The sequence below is a fragment of the Sturnus vulgaris genome, chromosome 10 (genome assembly GCF_052056855.1).
Source record: "Sturnus vulgaris isolate bStuVul1 chromosome 10, bStuVul1.hap1, whole genome shotgun sequence".
NCBI classification, from domain to species: Eukaryota; Metazoa; Chordata; class Aves; order Passeriformes; family Sturnidae; genus Sturnus; species Sturnus vulgaris.
The window spans coordinates 19,192,207-19,209,879 of NC_142252.1; the positions used below are offsets into that span (position 1 = coordinate 19,192,207).

The window sequence follows — 17,673 nt, forward strand, 5'->3', positions numbered from 1 at the left end:
CTACTGGGAAATGTATCATTGGTGGTGATTTTTGTCTTTCTGTATTCTTTTTCTGGAGAATAATTGGCTTCTACTACTTTTGGAGGAGGTCTGAAAATCAGAGGTCTATAGATGACATACCCATAATCATAAAAGATTTATATAAAGATATTCCTTTCTCATTTCATTCCAGCAGCATAGCCTAAAACCTTTTTCTATAGGCTTACAAATCTGGCTTCTGAAACTAGCATTTAATGCACTGCTCACTGCTAAGTCCTTATGGGATCTGGCAATATTGAAATTACACTATACCCATATAGCAATTGCAGGCTTTCCAGCAGGCTGAGAGACTTCCTGGAAAGACCGTACACATTTCACTTGTCTTCACGTTAGGAAAGTATTCCCATTTTATACACCAGTGTCCAGATTCTCAGCAAGCCTCTGCTGTTTACAGCCACAAAATTTGTCAGCTCATATGTCTGAATGCTGTGATAGTATAACAGTGGATGCACCAGAAATTCCCCAAGCAGCTCTGTAGTTACATCTCCCGTGTCCAACAGACAGCTGCAGAATGTGCTCGTTACTGCACAGTTGTATTCAAAGAACTACTGCACCCCAAATATCACAGATGGTGCTGCAAAAGCATTGGGCTTGGTGTTTGTTGACAAAAGCAGCTTGGGAGCCGTGGCTGGTGTCGGGAGGGACAGCTCTGGCTGGAAATTCTGGGGTCAGTGTCGTGTCAGGAAAACACGTAGGGACAAAGCTAGGGATGAATTTGCCTGGGACATGATTTGTGTTAGTGTGACTGTCACAGATGCTAGTGAAGATCAGAGCCCACTGAGGGCAGAAGTGTGCCAAGGCATCCCAGCCTTGCAGGGGAAGCTGTAGGGGGTGTTGGGTGCTGGGATGCAGGTCTGAGCCCACACTCCTGTGTTTTAAATCTTGGCTCTGAGGCAATCCTTCCTCGCTTCTAAATTTTCGAGCACCCTCATCTAGATTTTCTCCAAGCCTGTCTCTGATCCACTGTCTATAAATAGCCTTTGCTTTTAACAGCTTAAATGGAAAAAAAAAAAAAAAAAAAAAAGGAAGGGGTATGTGCTTTGCTGCGGAGCTTGCAGAGCTCGCCTCTTCAAAACACTCTAGTTAGTGGGAAGGGGAGGAAGTAATGGGCGTTTGACTAAGTTAATGTACTTGGTGAACCACTGGAGAGCTGCCAGCTCTCATTTTTAAATAGATGCCAACATTAATTTTTAAAGCTGAAATGCACATTTTGCATGTTTGCTCTCGGCTCTCCCGGGTCCGAGGTGCAGGAGCTGGTACAGCCGGGGCTCCCTGGGGACCTCCCCATGGAGGCAGCTGGGAACGGGTGCTTGGAGCTCCTCTGTTCCCATGGCATTTGCTACGTGGGTGTAATTCCTTCCTTGCACAGAAAGCCTTACCTGCTGCTTAACTGACTTTAAAAAAGAGAGTAAAAAAAAAAAAAAAATAAGATTTTGCGTTTTCCCAGTGCTGTTTGTTCCCTTCAGGTGATAAGAAACTGAACCCAAGCAGAGTCCATGTTACAGATATCAGCACAATGGCATCTTCTATAAATAGGGTCACTGTAGCTATGCCAGAGCTTTGCTGAGCACAGATTTAATTTAATCAAGGTATCTCTTAGTGTCAAGGCCATCTGTTTAAAATTAGCACTATAATCTCTCTAGGCCCTCTTTAAAATTGTGACGGTCCAGAATCCGTATCCCTTGAAGGCTTTTGCCAGGCAAACAGCGTCCAGATTGCTAAGGGGAAGGATGTTTTCCTAAGGCTGAAGCACTCTTTGGAAAGCTCGTAGGCAGGCAGTAAAAACAAATCAGTAACGAGGGAGTTGTGCCATTCACTGGGGACTGCAGGGAGGAATTTGGCAAGGAGGAGGGCTATGGAGGGTAGAGCAGAAGCAGCAAGGTGTAAGCAAGCTGTTCCTTGGCACCAAAGCAGGAGGAAAGGTATTTCCAGATGGCAGTCAGAGGGACCAGCTGCAGAGAGGGGAGGGAGCAGCCCTGATGTGGAGGATTCCCCTGGCCCTGGCTGAACCTCCAGCACAGCTGTGGCCACGGGAGAGGGGATGGCAGCTGCCTGCACGTGAGCTGCTGCCCTGCCTCTGCAAGCTGCAGGATTTGCAAGGTTTTCCCCCTGGCCAGGAGTGTTTAGCAAGCTGATATTCACATCCCCTCTCCCCTGCCCTTGCTGATGGCGCAACCCAAGGTCCCCAAAAGTGATGTCCAGGTGCCAGGTCTCAAAACCTGAGTCCCTTCAGTCACCCCACCGAGAAGAACAGGAATCACACAGAGTTGATTTTATTGCCATGGCACTGTAAGATGAGCCTACCCAGGAACTGATTTCAGTATAGATTTGCTAAATATTTTTTGGATTAAATGGCTCTATAACACCACCTGGGAATGTATTGCTCAGTACATGAGCTTTCCTTTCTGCAAAAAGCAAACACTACAGGCTTCTTCCCAAAATCAACAGCTATATCAATCCCCTTGGTCACCACAGTCATCTTCTTTGCCCCAGGGAGAAAAGCACACTGTGCTTGCAGCCATTTCAACCTGGTCTGCCTGGAGATGCTTCCCAGCCCCCACTGCACTCCCTCTGTGCCTGTCCTTTTCAAAATATCAGCAGAATTTAAAGGCAGAGCTTGCAGTAAAAAAGAGCTGTGTCTTAGCAAAAAGAGCACCTTTAATCACAGTTTACAATGGCAGCTTGCACAGTAAAGAATAGTTGCCTTAAAATCCTCTTGCTCCTGTTCAGCACTCTCTCCTGTGCCTCAAAAGGCAGGGCAATGACAGTGCTCCAGCCAGGACATCCTCATCCTCATGTGCTTCTTGGGACAGGCAGCAGAAGCCCACCTGCACCCCACAGTAATGTGAGCACAAGATGTCTACATCTGGGGTCAAAGATTTAGTGGACCAATTTTTTAAACCATTTTTTAATGGGTTTGGGCATTTTTAAACTCATCTGGTTGAGAATTCCCTTCCTGACAATGGCACAATGTCCTCAGGCACATGGGTCACAAAGACAGGAGTTTCTGTCCAGCTTTGCATGTGGTCCAGAGTGCCCTGGAAGCGTCTTGTCCCCAAAGTTTTCCTGAAGGAACCGCCTTCAGGCTGGCCATAACTGCACGAAATGCTGCATTTTGGATGAAGCAGCGTATCTGGTTTGTGTTGTTTTGGTGTAAAGGCACAACCAGGCTGGGACACTGATCCAGGGCCTCACACACCCCTTGCCCAGCTCAGCCCCATGCAGGTTTGTGAGCTGAGCAGAACCACCTCAGCTTTTCCCATCTCCACTTCCCTGTCTTGGCTGGGCTGAGACATTTCCCTGAGCATTCGTCTGTTGTCAGCTCTGCCTGCGATGCCTGCTGCAGTTTCTGGGAGGAGAGGCAGCATAACATTCAGGATGAATTACCATATTTCTGTGGCTTATGGCACAAGGGACCTGCCCAGGGGAAGACAGGGCTGTGATGAACCCCTCTGACTCTTTGAGTCACCTCATTGAACTGCAAAGGCTGAATAAATTCCTTAGCAACGATGGAGTTTACCCCAGTGACTCAAGGCTGCTGATGTTTTCCATTTGTCTTTTTGAACTTGCATTTTAATATTAGCCAAAGTCATTCCTAATTCCTTTCTTAAGCTAAAATGAAGATTATCATGACTGTCAAGTATGCACTAGCACTCCCTAAAAGTAAAAATTTTATATAGCACCTTCAGATTAATATATATGCAAATAAGGTGTTACCGATTAATTAGTATGCAAATTAAGCCATGTGTTATTTGTGTATACATATATCTTTCCAAGCCTACTGCCTGGTTGGGCTGGCAGGTAGCTGGTGTTCTTGCTTATGAACAACTCTCTCTTACTCCATGGTAGCAGGGAAGGTGTGCATGTTATTTCACCTGCCTCTGCCCAAAGATACAACACTGGAAGTTCTCATATTTTTCAAACTGAATTTTCTTGCCTGTAAATGTGTATAACCGAGCTGCTGATGTCCAGCTACGTTCATGTAGTTAGATTTCAAAATACCACCTTTCCCAAGTGAAATCATTATCAGGACACCATTTACCAAGTTTAAGTCACCAAAATCTCTGCAAGATGACAGATCTACCCAGGTCATTACAACAACAGCAGCAAAAGCTGCAGACAGGTTGTTAGTAAGTGCAGGGAGGAAAACCCAACGCTATCAAACCTGAAATGACTTGGGAGCAGCTGTTCCCAAAACAGCAGGTCAATGAAAAACAGAGGGAATGACATGAGCAGCTGTGCTGGAGGTCCTGCATGAGAAACACTTTCTTCCTGGTTTCCCTTGGATGAGCAGGGACCAAATCCAGCTGGTGGCTCCTGAGAGAGCCCACCTGGGCCATAGGAGGTGCAAGTAGAGCTGAGCCTTCTGAGGATGACTGCTCTGAGAGGTGCATTTCCATCCCATTTGTCTTTCCCAAACTCCAGGTCATGTTCTCCACACGGGTTTGCATCCTACTTATCCCAGAGAAATATGGAGCTTAGATGGAGATGTTAAAAGCTAGGAGCTCAAGGAGGGCATTCACAAGGTCTTCTTGTGCTCTGCAGAGCTGTCGTGGTATTCCCTGCACCATTTTCTTCCTCTTTTCCAAAACAGCGTGGCTGATCTCTGAGAGCATCTGGAGTAGCAGTCAGCTTTTCCAAAGCTTTTTTCCCCTGCTTTGCATCACTCAGCACACAAGCAAATGTGGGGCCAGTCTGGTGGGAGGCTTCAGTACAGCCAAGAGTAATGATGAGCCGTGGGGTGGACCAGCCTTCTGTTTAATTTAATAACCTTTTCCCTGTGTTTTGAGCCCAACAGTGAAATCCCTGCATCCAGCTGCATTTCACTGACTCATTACTTCATAGATCATCTCAATAATCTGATTCCAGAGCTCCCACACTCTATTCCCACTTCTCCAACCATCAGCCAAGTGAGCTGGGTTAAATTTCTTGCAGCACGGAGGGGACTAGAATAGGCTACGCAAGACCTAATTAGCAGTCTTTTCTCTTTACAACATATTGAAGTTTTCTAGGCATCGAGCCATATTTTTTCATAGCCTTCTCTTTCCCTCCCTCGCTCTTTTTTTTTTTTTTTTTTTTGGGTAGCTTCTAATTTTTTATTAAAGGATAACAGATTTATTGACAGTACAAGATACTTTCTTACATGCTGCTAAGCAATAAAAAGGAAAATGTCAGATATACAAGATAAGAGAAAAGTGGAGCTAAGGCAGTCAGGCACATTACAGGAGCTATACTTACAGCCATAATAAAAGCTATACCAGTAATTTGCTTTAGCCAGTTCCTGTCTTGGGGGTTTCCTTCAAAGACATTCAGTATTACCTGCCCTGGACAAGGAATAAAACTTTCCAATTTTCTTTGTTGTTTCAGGAGTGGGGCTCTTTGGCTTGAATTTCCTGCTGCTCGGTCTGCTCCCAAAAAAGTGGAATCATCTCTTTCTGCCTGTGCATCCCTCAGGTGAACAGCAATTAGAACTTGCTTGGGCATATGGTATGTGTTCAATTGAAGCACAATTGCTGAGATTTCCCTGGAAACCAGCGGGAAACCCTGGGTATTTCACTGTGAACCTTTCAAAGATCTCTGTTTTGGTCTTGAGAGCTGGTCACTGACCATCCAGAGCCCGTGTGGTCTGTGTGGTTCTGTTGAATCAGTGAGTGGAGGGAGGAGATGTGGTCATTCAACAGTTGCTTCTCTGCCACGGGAGCTTTTCCCTCTCCCTGAGTGTGCTGAAGGACAGTGACTGTGGGAGGTTCAGCTCCCTGCCCTTCATGTGAGACTTTAATTCTCCTCTTGCAGCCTTAATGAGTGCCCTGGGCAGCCAAGTTAGATGTTTTGCCACTGTCCCAATCAATGTTTAGCGCTCCCACCAAAGTGACCCAGGCAGGCTCACCTTGAAGTGTCAGTGCTGTGTGGGGCCATGCCCAACTCCTCTCTATAAAACGGGACCTACCTCCTAAAGATTTGATTAAGTTCCCACTGAATTCACTAGCAAAACTGATAATAAAATCTGTTGGAGCAGGTCACATGGTAACAAATGTTGGATTTTAATTTATTATAATAATATCAAAGCTAATGCTGGCTTTGCAATGAACCCCTGGAATGCTGGCATACAAAAGAGGTAAAAAAGAGCAGTGAAAAAAATGCTATTAATTCAGAGACAGATATATTTATTTGAAGTAGATTATTCTTAGAAACACTCATAGCATTATTTACAAGAATATTTTAAAAATTGCAGTGCTACAAAACTGAGATTCATCACTGAGGTAAAACATTTCATTATTATTTCTCAAATCAATTCCCCCAGCAGAATATGAATTACAGGATTTCAGCCAGCCTTTTCAAGAAACCTCTTTTAAAAATTTACATAGCTTATAACAGATTGCCAGAAATATTGCAAGCAGCCATTAATTTACTCCTAGCCAATTAAAGCCTATGCTAACACATGCACTGATATGCACACACTTGTTCCTAATTTTTCTTCTGCAGTTAAGCATGAACAAAAAGACATGCCTTAGAACTAAAAAGAATTTGAAGGCATTTTCATGCTTTCTTTTTTCAGGCTCAAGGGCAAATGTGCCTTTGATAAATATCATTCTGGTTTTTTTCTTCCAGTGAAGAAACATCTTTACAAATGACTATATTTTTTTTCTGTTGTTGATTGGCAGGCAGATTTGCAAACAGCAGCATACCCTCCAAAACAATGTCTCCTTGAGCTTTTAAGTTTAAATTGTTAGGGGTTTTAATTGAATTAATTTCTTACAGATACTAGGTTGAAAAAAGACATGAAACAGAGGGATTTGGGCTTTTTATATTACTAAACTGATGAGATGATTTACAAAAACGGTGACAATCACCAGTGTTCTCAAGGGGGTGCTGACTGTGAGCCCTTTTGTTTGCTGGGGGTTTTTTTTAGCAGAGATGGTGCTACTTGTAAATGCCATCACCTTGTAGTAATCTACATACCCGAGAGGTTAATGCAATGAACTTTTATCAAACGTGGTATCAACTTCCTCATTAGGGGAAGCAGAGGGGCAGGCATCAATCCCTTATCCAGTGACAGGACCTGAGGGAATGGCATGGAGCTGAGTCTGGGGAGGTTTAGGGTGGACATTAGGAAAAGGTTTTTCTCCCAGAGGGTGGTTGGACACTGAACAGGCTCCCAGGGAAGTGGTCACAGCCCCAAGGCTGACAGAGCTCAGGGAACATTTGGAAAATGCTCTCAGGAACAGGGTGTGATTCCTGGGGGTCCTGTGCAGGGCCAGGGTTGGAGTGATGATATTTGTGGATCCCCTCCAACTCAGAATATTCTGTGATGCTATGAACTGTGTCGGCAGGCTGGGAATTTTTTACATACCTGTGACAAAGAAGGGGTTGCAAGGAGAAACATCTGCTCTCTCAGCTGCAAGTCCCACTGAGTGTCTGGTGTTCATCCCATGAGCATCTCAGGGTGCATCCTGATACCTGTGCAGCTGAGACTCACCTGGTCCACCTGCAGCCAGCCTGAAGGAGCCTTGGCTTGTCCAGGAAGGGGGCACATCTCTGAGTCAGAGCAGCTCATGACAGAGCTGCAGGAGTGCAGGAAGGCTCGCATGGCCAGTGAGGCTTCATCCCTCATACTCACTGTCCTCGCCAAGGAAAAGTCAGTATGAAAATTGCTCTGTAAAGCTGTGGTCGCCCCTGAGAATTATCCATCTGAGCTGCTGGCTGTGTTCCACAGGGCAAGAACTGGAGCTAAGCATTTTCCAAATTATAACAAAACCCAAGGAAGACAGATGAGGTTTAAAACACTGTGATCCATGCTGTGAACTTTCCACTGTGTTTCAGCTCAAGCTGTAATATTATGATCAGCATAAAAAAGCTTGAAATGCTGGATTTACAATGGAAATACTGCCTTTTTCACACTACTAAACCTGGAGGTGTTCACACTCTCATATACTGATATGATTAAAAGCATCACAAGTCTTTTAGGAAGGCACCATGATTATTTTTCCTCCTTCTGTGACAAGACTTGCCACCCTTCCACATCTATTAGTATTACAAATTTCAATAGGAAAAAGAAAATCAATTCCACTTGAATATTATTTTTGATGGTTGCTCTAACTCTTCTGATGGGCCCAAACAAAAGACTCCAGTTTAATGTGTGTGTATTTTGAGCTGTGCCCCTTGCTGACCCTCCAGTTTAATTTCCGTCCTTCAGATGAGATGAATGAAGCGTGAAACAGGTCATATCTCAAAACACTGACACATGGGTTACAGACAGAACTCACAGGCAGGAGAGGCAGCCAGTTTGTAGATTAAATCAAAGCAGTTCTGAATAGATGGGAGGTCAGCGAGGGCCAGCTTTGACATTTGATAGGACCTTGTGATCAATCAGCTCTTTCTTAGGTCTCACAGATTTCTTGATGACAACACTTCTTTAAATAAATAAATAAATAAATATACAAACAAACCCAAATGAAACTTCTTCAAATCTGCAAGAGGACCTCTGGATTGTGTAAGCAATAAGGATTAATTATTATCAGAGATGATAATAGCAGGAGTTGTTTAAAACAGCCAGCATGGAAGTTAGTGCTTTTTAATTGCAGGCATTTTCTCTACTTGCAGTGGTAATATTTTTTTGCATGGTGTGCATTATATCACTATGATTTTGGTAATAATCCAAAAGCATGATAGCAAATCCTGGTTGTTTATGGCACTTGGGAGTAATCAGAAGGAGTCCCTGATTAAAAACCTCCTGTTACATTGAAAGGAAGGATGAAATGATATCCTGGCCCCTGATGAAATTTATCCCCTGCTGAGTCATTCCTGCCAGGATGATTTATCTGGAGGGAGTAGGAACGTCCCTGAGAAGCAAATGTTTGGCTTTGGGCATGGACCATATTACAGGGAAATAAGAAATTTTTCCCATAGGAGGAAGCTCCTCACCGTGTGGACTTTGCCACATAAACACACCTGGGCATTAAAGCTTGTTAGAGGAGTATTTGCAGCATCACTCCACATCAGACCTGGTTTTGCCCCTCTGATGTACATGAGAATTTTCCTACAGGTAGGAAAATTTCCATTTTCCCCATGGAAAATCATTAATTTCAGTGGTTTTGGAGACAGAGTTAAACTTTCAAGGAGAATATGCAGCCTAGGAGTGTTATGACCAAATGGAGCTGTGCTCTCACAAGGTTTCAGGAAAATTGTTTCAGTTAAATTTTTCTGTCACTTAAAAAAGTAAATTATATGGTTTCTTACTCCCCTTCCTTGCTTCATGCAAGAATTGGAAATACAGGATCTATTTCTGGGGTTGGCTGTGGAATCTCATTAGAGATCATTGTGAAAATATTGTTTTTCAAGAAAATATTAAATTCAAGAAAGACTGCCAGAAGTTTCTTTTTGGAACATAAAAGAAAAATAGATGCAAAAGCCTTATTTGATGTCAAGGGACGTGCTGTAATGAAATGGAGAAGAGCTGATGAGGAAAGCAGGATTTGGAAGTTGGTTTAGAGAACAGTGAATTTCCCCAATGAGCCACACACTTCCCTGTGTGGTCTTAGCCTCTAGCTCAAGGTTCATAGACTAGGGCTAACATTTCCTTACCTTGGGGGATAAATTCCTTTCATCCACAACAATATAAAGACAGTAGGTACTGCGGTGATGGAGAAGCATATCAGTAACCTGACAGGCAGATTGATGGGCTTGTGTTTCATTGTTCTGCTAAGTAAGACTCCCTGGGCATTGCCAGACACACACTTCCAGGAGAAAACACCAGAAGCCCTGTTTGCAGGCATTGAGCTGAGCTGTGATCCCAGGGCAGGACTGGGCAGGGCCCCTGAGCCAGGCAGTGTCCATCAGATGTTAACTCTCACAAAAAAACACTGATAATGAGAAAGTAGGAGAAGGGAAATTGTTAATGATAGCTGTAGAAATGAAGTTAGAGACTCACGAGCTCCTCTTTCACCTCACCATTCCATCTCTTCTTGACTCTGCACTTCTGCTCTCCTGCTCTGCTTTTCTGAGCTCTGGTTCTCTGTGCTTTTGAAAATATGTCAGGAGACTCTTGGAAATTGGGTCCATTTGCATGACTGCCATGCACCCATTCTGTGCCAGCCAATGCTCTCTCACCTCAAAAAGGTCCAGGGTTCAACACTTGGATGTTGCAGATAGGATGATGAATTATTAGGGTTACATGCGAGCACTGCCTTATAGCTGATGAAGAGTAAATTAAAAGGATGCTTTAAATCAACAACTTACATATATTTCAGTCACAGAATTGTAGAAATGTGCTAAATTGAAAAGGCCTCATCAGGATCATTGATCAACTCACGGCCCTATGCAAGACACCACAATAATCACACTGTGTGATGTCCTCCCTTCTTTATACCTATTTCTTTTACTGCAGCCCCTCAGCTTACCTCACCCACGAAATGTGCTGCTGGACTCTTCTCCAGTGCTTACCAATGTATTTTTTCTGTCATAATCCACATACTTCTTGTTTTCATCGGTCATTTCAGTATAATCATTTGGAAATGGCCAGTTTTTTCATCAGGACACCCTAAATCAAGCTCTGTGCTTGGGAAGAAGAGGAAGATACAAGGTTATTGAAGTCACCAAAATCCCAAATATGTATTCCCTGTGAAGAAAACAGGTTTGGTTTTCATGAAGAACTCAAAGCAAATGCTGTTCATTTAATAAGAAATGCATACAGGGAATGCTGCTTGCGATCAATGATTTGGTAACGTTTGTGAGAGCCTTGCAGCAAGAGCCAATTTTAAACTGGAAAAATTATCCTGGCAGAGGGACAGAGCACCCTTGGCTGGGAGAAAAGACCCAGAGCAGCCAGCCCTGGATTGGAGCTCAACCACTGCTTCAGCTGAGGCTCTGAAACAGCTCAGAAAGGATCTGGTTAAATACAATGTGTAGCAGCATTTGATTGCTTTAATTCACTTTATAGGAACCCTTCTCTGTTTTATAATTGACAACTTAACTCTTTGCCCACTGGAATAGCGGGCTGTCTTCCTTTCCAAGCTGACAATGACATGCAGAGGTAAATCCAGCATTTTTCATGGCTTTACTCCCCAGAGGATTTCCAAGGAAAGCAATGATCACACTGCAGGCAGATACTCAGGGAGCCTCTGTTCAAGGACAGAGCAGAGGCTGGGATGGGGGTATGCAGGAACCATGGATCAGTGCCTGCAAAGCTAAAAGAATCACCTGGTAGAGGTCAAATGCTAAGACATGGGGACAGCTTTTGGTAGGGATTGGTGTTACTGTTTCCTGGACAGCCAGGGATGTGCAAAGACGTGCCCCAGCAATAGGAACCTCTCTTGTGTCATGATAGCAAGGTCCTTGAGCAGCTGGCTGCAACACTTTTGCCTGTTTGCAGCTCTTGGTCTTTACACTGGAAAGCCTGAGGCATTTAACATGTTGGCTCCCTACACTGTCCTTTGCTCTCCTCAGGCTTCAGGAGATGAGCTCTGGCATTAAAAGTGAGCAGTGCAAGCTGCCTGCAGGCTCCTCAAATGCCTCCTTCTTCCATAAAATCCTTAGTCCACCCCATCTTCAGAGACTGCTACTAAAACTATTTCCATTTTTAGGGATCTGTGAGAAGTAAGTTTTCCTGAAACCATTACATATTTTGTTCCTATTCCAAGTGCTGGCTTTGATAGCTAAAGGGCAGCAACCAGAAAATGTTTTGAATTCCTTCCAGTGGAGGGAGGAGCAATGCAGACCTGATGTGATGGAATACCACATTTGGTGCATACACATGCCTGCATCATGTGCTAGCAGTAAGGTACAAGACTCCCCAAAACCTTTAGGACACCCTTTTCCCACACTCCCCCCTCAGTCCCCGCTCAGTCTGTGCCTGGTGTAAGATCCATCTCTTGCCTGCCTCCTTGTAAGGAGCTGTAAAATACAAAACCCACTCTTTAGATGAAGTCTAATGTTGACAGATGCAGAAAGACATGAGGCAGGAGAAAAAGAAACTGGTAAAGTTGATCTTTATTGCTATGGTTTAGCAAAATATGTCTGAGGGAAGCAAGAATGGTCCTTTTGAATCATTTCTTGCATTTATTATACAGCCTGTGGGAGAGAGGAATGCTTGAGGCAAGCTTGCTGCACAGTTTCTTGTAACAGTGCCTGCTCTGTCTGTGTGTGCTGGAGAGCTTCTCGTGTAGGAGAGTCCAATGTGATTAGAGCCATTTCTTTCCTCCCTGAGATTTGTCCTTTTTGAAAGCATCTTTTGACTTGAGCACCTGGTCTGAGATAAACCAATTTGTCACCACGATGTTTGATCATCCACTCTGAGGAAGGACAATTTTGGCAAAAGGATAGCAGAATCAGTATTTAGGAATTTAACCTCAAGGTTTAACCCTTGAGGTACTGAATTTTTTTTTTTGTTTGTTTTTTTTTTTTTTGGCATTAAGCAAACATTTACAGTACATATATCATGGAGCTGTGGATTTCCAACCATGTAGCCATGTGTTACAATCTCTGTTTCGTTTTTTGGGTTTTTTTTACCTGCACAATCATGAAAATTAAAAGGCAATTGAAATGCTGTAGGTGGAATTAAAAAGTAGGATCGATACATTATTAGTCACGCCATCATTTATTTGGGAAGTTTCTGCCCCTTTTTTTAATTTTAAAAAATCTTGCTCTGCAGAACACTATTTCTCCACTTTTATTCACAGTCTGAAAAGGAAATGGCACTGCAAGCTGCCATGTTTTTCACGCTTCGTTATTGTACATTTTCTAGTAAGTAATGAACTATCCCCATGAAAATTTGCTGTGAATTGTCTTGTAATTGCCTAGATATGAGGGAAAATGTGGTTAGAGTAAAATAACATTAATGTTAAAAATAGGAAAATTGCAGTTAATCCATGTGAAGAGAAATAATACATCTCATAACAGAAAGAGGCAAGGGTGCTGGTGGGAACAGGGAGCTTGGCATTCCATTGGGATCTGGCCTTGGTGGAGCAAAGGCATTATCATAGGGGCACATCTGCCCAGTGGCCATGGGGAACCTGCTGGAGATGCCACTTCCATCCTTCAGGCCTCTGCATAAGAAAGACATTAGCTAGCAGAAGTAAAATCTGAAGAGCTCACAGTAATTATGAGGAGATGGATTGGCTAACTTGTGAAAAATCCTACAGCGGGGCCAAAAAAGGACTGGGAAGGGATTAGTGAAAGGGTATCCTAGAAGTGCATTTTGAAAAAAAAATGAGTAATTTTAAGAAAGATACAGCAAATACAGATGTAAATATAAACGTGAAGACAAATGTGCAGTCCACAGGGAGGTGATCCTTGTGCTGCGGGATTTTGCAATTTGGACTGCAGAAAACTCCAGGGGCTGTCACTAAGAAGCAAATCATTTGCCTAACAGTGAGCAGGACTGAGTGATCTAATAAAGCTTTTCCGTTCCTCGTGTCTGGGGCTGGGAAATTAATGCTGGATGCAGTGCCAAGCTATGTATGTTAAATGTGTCTCTGTCAGCGTTGGGTAGAAGTTAATTTCGTGTGTTGATGATAGCACAGTCCGTACCACACTGTACCAAAGGAAAGGCAGGCACTTAACCTGGGAGCAGGGATTGTTTATTTCGTGCTTGCCTTGGGGTAAGAACTAATGGTGAATCTTGTAGGAACAGCATGCTAGATACCATCTTGTCTTTTATTTAAGTGTACTGATTTATCTCCTACGGGAGGTGGTGGAGTCCCTATCAGCTCTTGAGTCATTTAAAACTGGAATGAACAAAGCACTCATGAATAGACTCTGGGGAGCAATCATGAACTGCTTGGGGATGGACAAGATTAAATACCAGGTTTTTATCCAACTATCGTGCTGCAGATACAGAGCATTAATTGCTGGGGTGAGGGCAGGGCACTCAAGTGAGAGGCTGGTGGCCCCTGGCTAGGGTGTCACCCCATCTCCATGTGCAGAGGTGAGGAAAGTCCCACCATTAAATGCTCCCTGCTACAGAGCATTTAAAACCAAAACCTTCAAGAGTATTCCTCAGGTATGTAAAGTAAACACACTCAGGCTGTGGAGCTGTGTGTGCACTTGTTGTGACCCGACATCCTCATTCCTGGGCTCTTCTCCCACCCTGGCTCTGCCACTGCACGAGGCAGTGCTGGGAGAAAAGCTGCAGAGAAAGTGCCTGTTTGTCACATGTCTACAGGGCGTGAAGCTTCCCAGCCATAAATACACATGGCTGTCAGCGTGACAAGATAATTACTTTATTGGTGGGTTTTCAAGAAAAATGTGGGCCAAAACTTCCTTGTTCTACTCATCAGAGAAACTTCATTGAATTTAAAATCACCATTCTTCCAAGTGAAACAGATTTGGCCCTAAATCATAATTCATCAGTTGTTGGCACCCTGCAATTGAAATCTTTTCTGCAACAAGGAAATAAATCTTTTAAAAAGTATATTAAAATCAGTATTGATTATTCCAAGCATGAGTGCTGCATTCAGAGCTATAAATCTTTTTTTGGGGATCCCAAGTTAAAATATTTCAGCAAAACTGCTGTATTAAAAAAAATCACTATGGTTTAATCATGTGGTAAATTGCTAGGATTTTTGTATGTGGAATTTATAGGGCACCATTTCTTTTAGATTAAATGGGAACATTCCTGATTTAGCTCTGATTACTCATCTACAGATGGGGTTAATGTCATGTGTCTCTTTGGGGATGTATCTTCTTAAGTAATGATGTCCTCATTGTGTGCTCTATGGATCCGTTGTCAAGACGTCTTTAAATATATCCTGGATGGCACATGGAAGTACCCGTAAATTATGTGTTGAATTATCAGGTAATTCAATCCACCTTGGTGTTAATCTTATTGCAAAATAACAAGCTACATAAAAGCCATTTAAGCGCAATTTAAAAAAGAAAAAGGCTCTATGAGATATAATCTCTTTAATCGAAAACAGATTTTGTTCAATTACTTTTGGTCTCCTCTGTAAAAACAGTGAGGCCAGATCCACTGTATCTCCAGAGAAGATGTGTCTGTGCAGCTGGACTCAGGAATTGGACTGAGGTGCCACCAAGGCAAACTTGTGTTCCACCACCATGGGATGGGGCTGAGAACAGCAGCAGTTCCTCTGCTCCCTGACCACCTCCCTGGCCTGTCTGATGTCCCTGGAACAATGCTCAGGGCTGATGTAACCTGCACCCTGTTCCTGACATGTCCCCTTTGCTGTGGCTTTGCTGCCTGACTCAGGGAGATGTGGGGCACTGGGTGTGAAAATGTTCCTGAGCATTCAGGCAGGGAATTCTTGGGGTGGGGATGGGCAGTGCAGTCTCCTCGGGTGGTGCCTCCCCTGATGGGGCTGTTTCCATATGGGAGTGAGGGTACCAATGAACTCCAGTGTTCTCAGTCCCAGGAACATCTCACACTTTGCTGCAGGGCCAGGGCTCATGTCCTTCCCTTCTGCTCCTTGAGGGGCCAAAGCAAGGCACACTTTGCAAGGGTTTGCACCAGCACTGAGCAAATTATAACCCACAGAAACAAGTTCCTTTGTGCTTTCTCCTTCACAATTTTCAGGCTCATTAGCTATGGAAAATTATTTGCTCATCCACTAAAAAAATGCCTTTCCATTGCATGAATAATTGCTCGGTTTTCTGAGAAGTGTGCACTGTTTTGGTTAATTTTCAGGCTACCTGGTTTGTTCCTGCTCTGACTGCTGCCAGCAAAAGGGTTCTCAGCTTCTGCTGGCCTCCTGCTCTGCTACCATGCATTCCTAAAATTAGTAGAAAAATTACAGGTTTCACATCTTTAAGTCAAATGCAGGATTCAGAATCTGTTTTTTTCCCCATGAGTGAAGAGCTTCCTGTTTGTGAGTGCACACTGTGAGGGCCTCACGGCAGGTTAATTTGAACGGTCAAATTCAGAATTAATTCCTGGAAAAAGAGCTTTATTCTTGGAAATGCTATGTGCTATGTACTCCTCTCTTGGAACAATTTTCAGACCATCCTGTCACAAACTAGCAGCCAGCAGATGGGAAATTCAGAGCCTAGCAATCCCTTTCATTCATTCCACTGCTTTTCTGTACATAGACAGTGTTAATCCCGTTTAGAGTTTGTTTTTTTTTTTTTTCAGAGGGATATGGAATCTCTTTCTAAGAAATAGCTACAAAAATACCTCAGTGTGAGCCTGCAGCAGGACTGTACAAGCAAAGGTATCTCAGTTTGAAATCATGGGCCTCAGCCTGCTAAAAATGCATCTATGGTCAAGTCTTGCTGCACTCAATTTGTTCAGAAGAGGAATTAGTGGTTACTGGTATCCTTCATCCATGTAATTTAATTCACCAGGTGTTGGGGGTTGAATGCTTCGCTTTTCTTTCTGTGGAATTTCTCCCATTGTTATGCTAAGTAATTGTGGCTACACCTTAAAACGACAGATAATGTTCTCTCGTAGGGGGGTGGCTGGAGGGGGAGGGGGGGGGGGAACCGGAAAAGGAAAGGTGGGATAGGGGGGTCTGGAGCGGGGGGACTGGCTCTCGCTTGGCTCGTGGAGTGGGAAGACAACCTGGGCTCTGCTCTGGCATCTTCCCCTGTCATCCCAGCGCTGAGATCCACGCTCCCTGCCTTTGGACATCGCTCCGCGGCTCTCCCAGCTCACCCTACTACCTCCGGACACTCTGCTGAGCACCACGACCGACACCGTGAGGGGGAGTAACTTTCCCCATCCCCGCTCTCCCCTGGGCCGCGGCCGCCATCACCCAGCCCTCTTCAACTGCGCGGGACCTGCCCTGCCCCCACAGCACCGGTAACAGCACAGGGAGACGGCCTGCGGCCAGAAGGGACTGGAGCGGAGCTAGACTGTTTCTGTTGCCAATTTTTATAGCTGTTGTTGTTTTTTTCTGCTTTTGTTAAATACCAGTAAAGAACTGTTATTCTCATCCCCATATCTCCTGCCTGAAGGTGTCTGAATTGGACCTAAAATAATTAAAAGGGAGGGGGATTGCACTCTGCATCGCAGAAAAGGGGCTCCTGCCTTTCCTTAGACCATACCTGTCTTTCAAACCGAGACAGATTTTGGCGCCCGGAACGTGGGGCATTGCCTGAGGGCATTGAGAGAGGGGTAGAAAAGGGGATAACAGTTCTTAAATTACCCAAGCTTGTGGTAGGTGACACCATGCTGTCCAGCTTACCCTGGATTGGCCTCCATGTGGTCACTGCTATATCTCTCCCATTTGCAAGCCCTTTTTTAAACATGAGTTTCATAACCAAGGTTACTGTGGCTATTATCCAGTTTATTATGTGGGTTGATCAGTTGAGGAATTCATGGATTTTTAATTTTCTCTGGAAGATGGCCACATGGATTCAGAGCTATCACACTCTAAGTGTGTGTTTCTGGGGCTACTTCAATAATGGTACTTACTGTGAGGAAGTGGCAGCAGGTGAAATTTTTTCTCAACCCATCACAGGGTTTTTGAAGTTCACCCCACCAGTCTTCAAGGGGTTCCAATCCACTTTAAATGCTAATGACATTATATTGTGGCTAGTGTTGCTTATATCCCTGTTAAACCTGTTCTATCTAACATTCAGAGATAAGGGGAGATTGACTTGGATAACAACCCTGATACCTACCCGAGGAAATAGTGATGTTACCCCAGAGCCTGATCCTGTCCCAGAGACTAGGGAGGTTAC

General features: G+C 44.0%; 1 protein-coding gene across 6 annotated transcripts in view; it reads left to right on the top strand.

Annotated features, from left to right (window-relative positions):
- The window catches only part of LOC106850304 (uncharacterized), a 98,724-nt gene that overhangs the window by 18,554 nt on the left and 62,497 nt on the right, over positions 1 to 17,673 (top strand). For 5 of the 6 annotated variants that reach the window (XR_015805771.1, XR_015805769.1, XR_015805768.1 and 2 more), the window contains one exon: positions 5,407 to 5,493. The exons of the other annotated variant lie outside the window; for it this stretch is intronic. Coding sequence is in view for 1 of the 5 variants with exons in the window: in XM_088171006.1 (XP_088027132.1) it covers positions 5,407 to 5,493 (87 nt within the window). In the remaining 4 variants the exon portion in view is untranslated. The remainder of the gene's footprint in view (positions 1 to 5,406; positions 5,494 to 17,673) is intronic. 6 annotated transcript variants of the gene reach the window in all.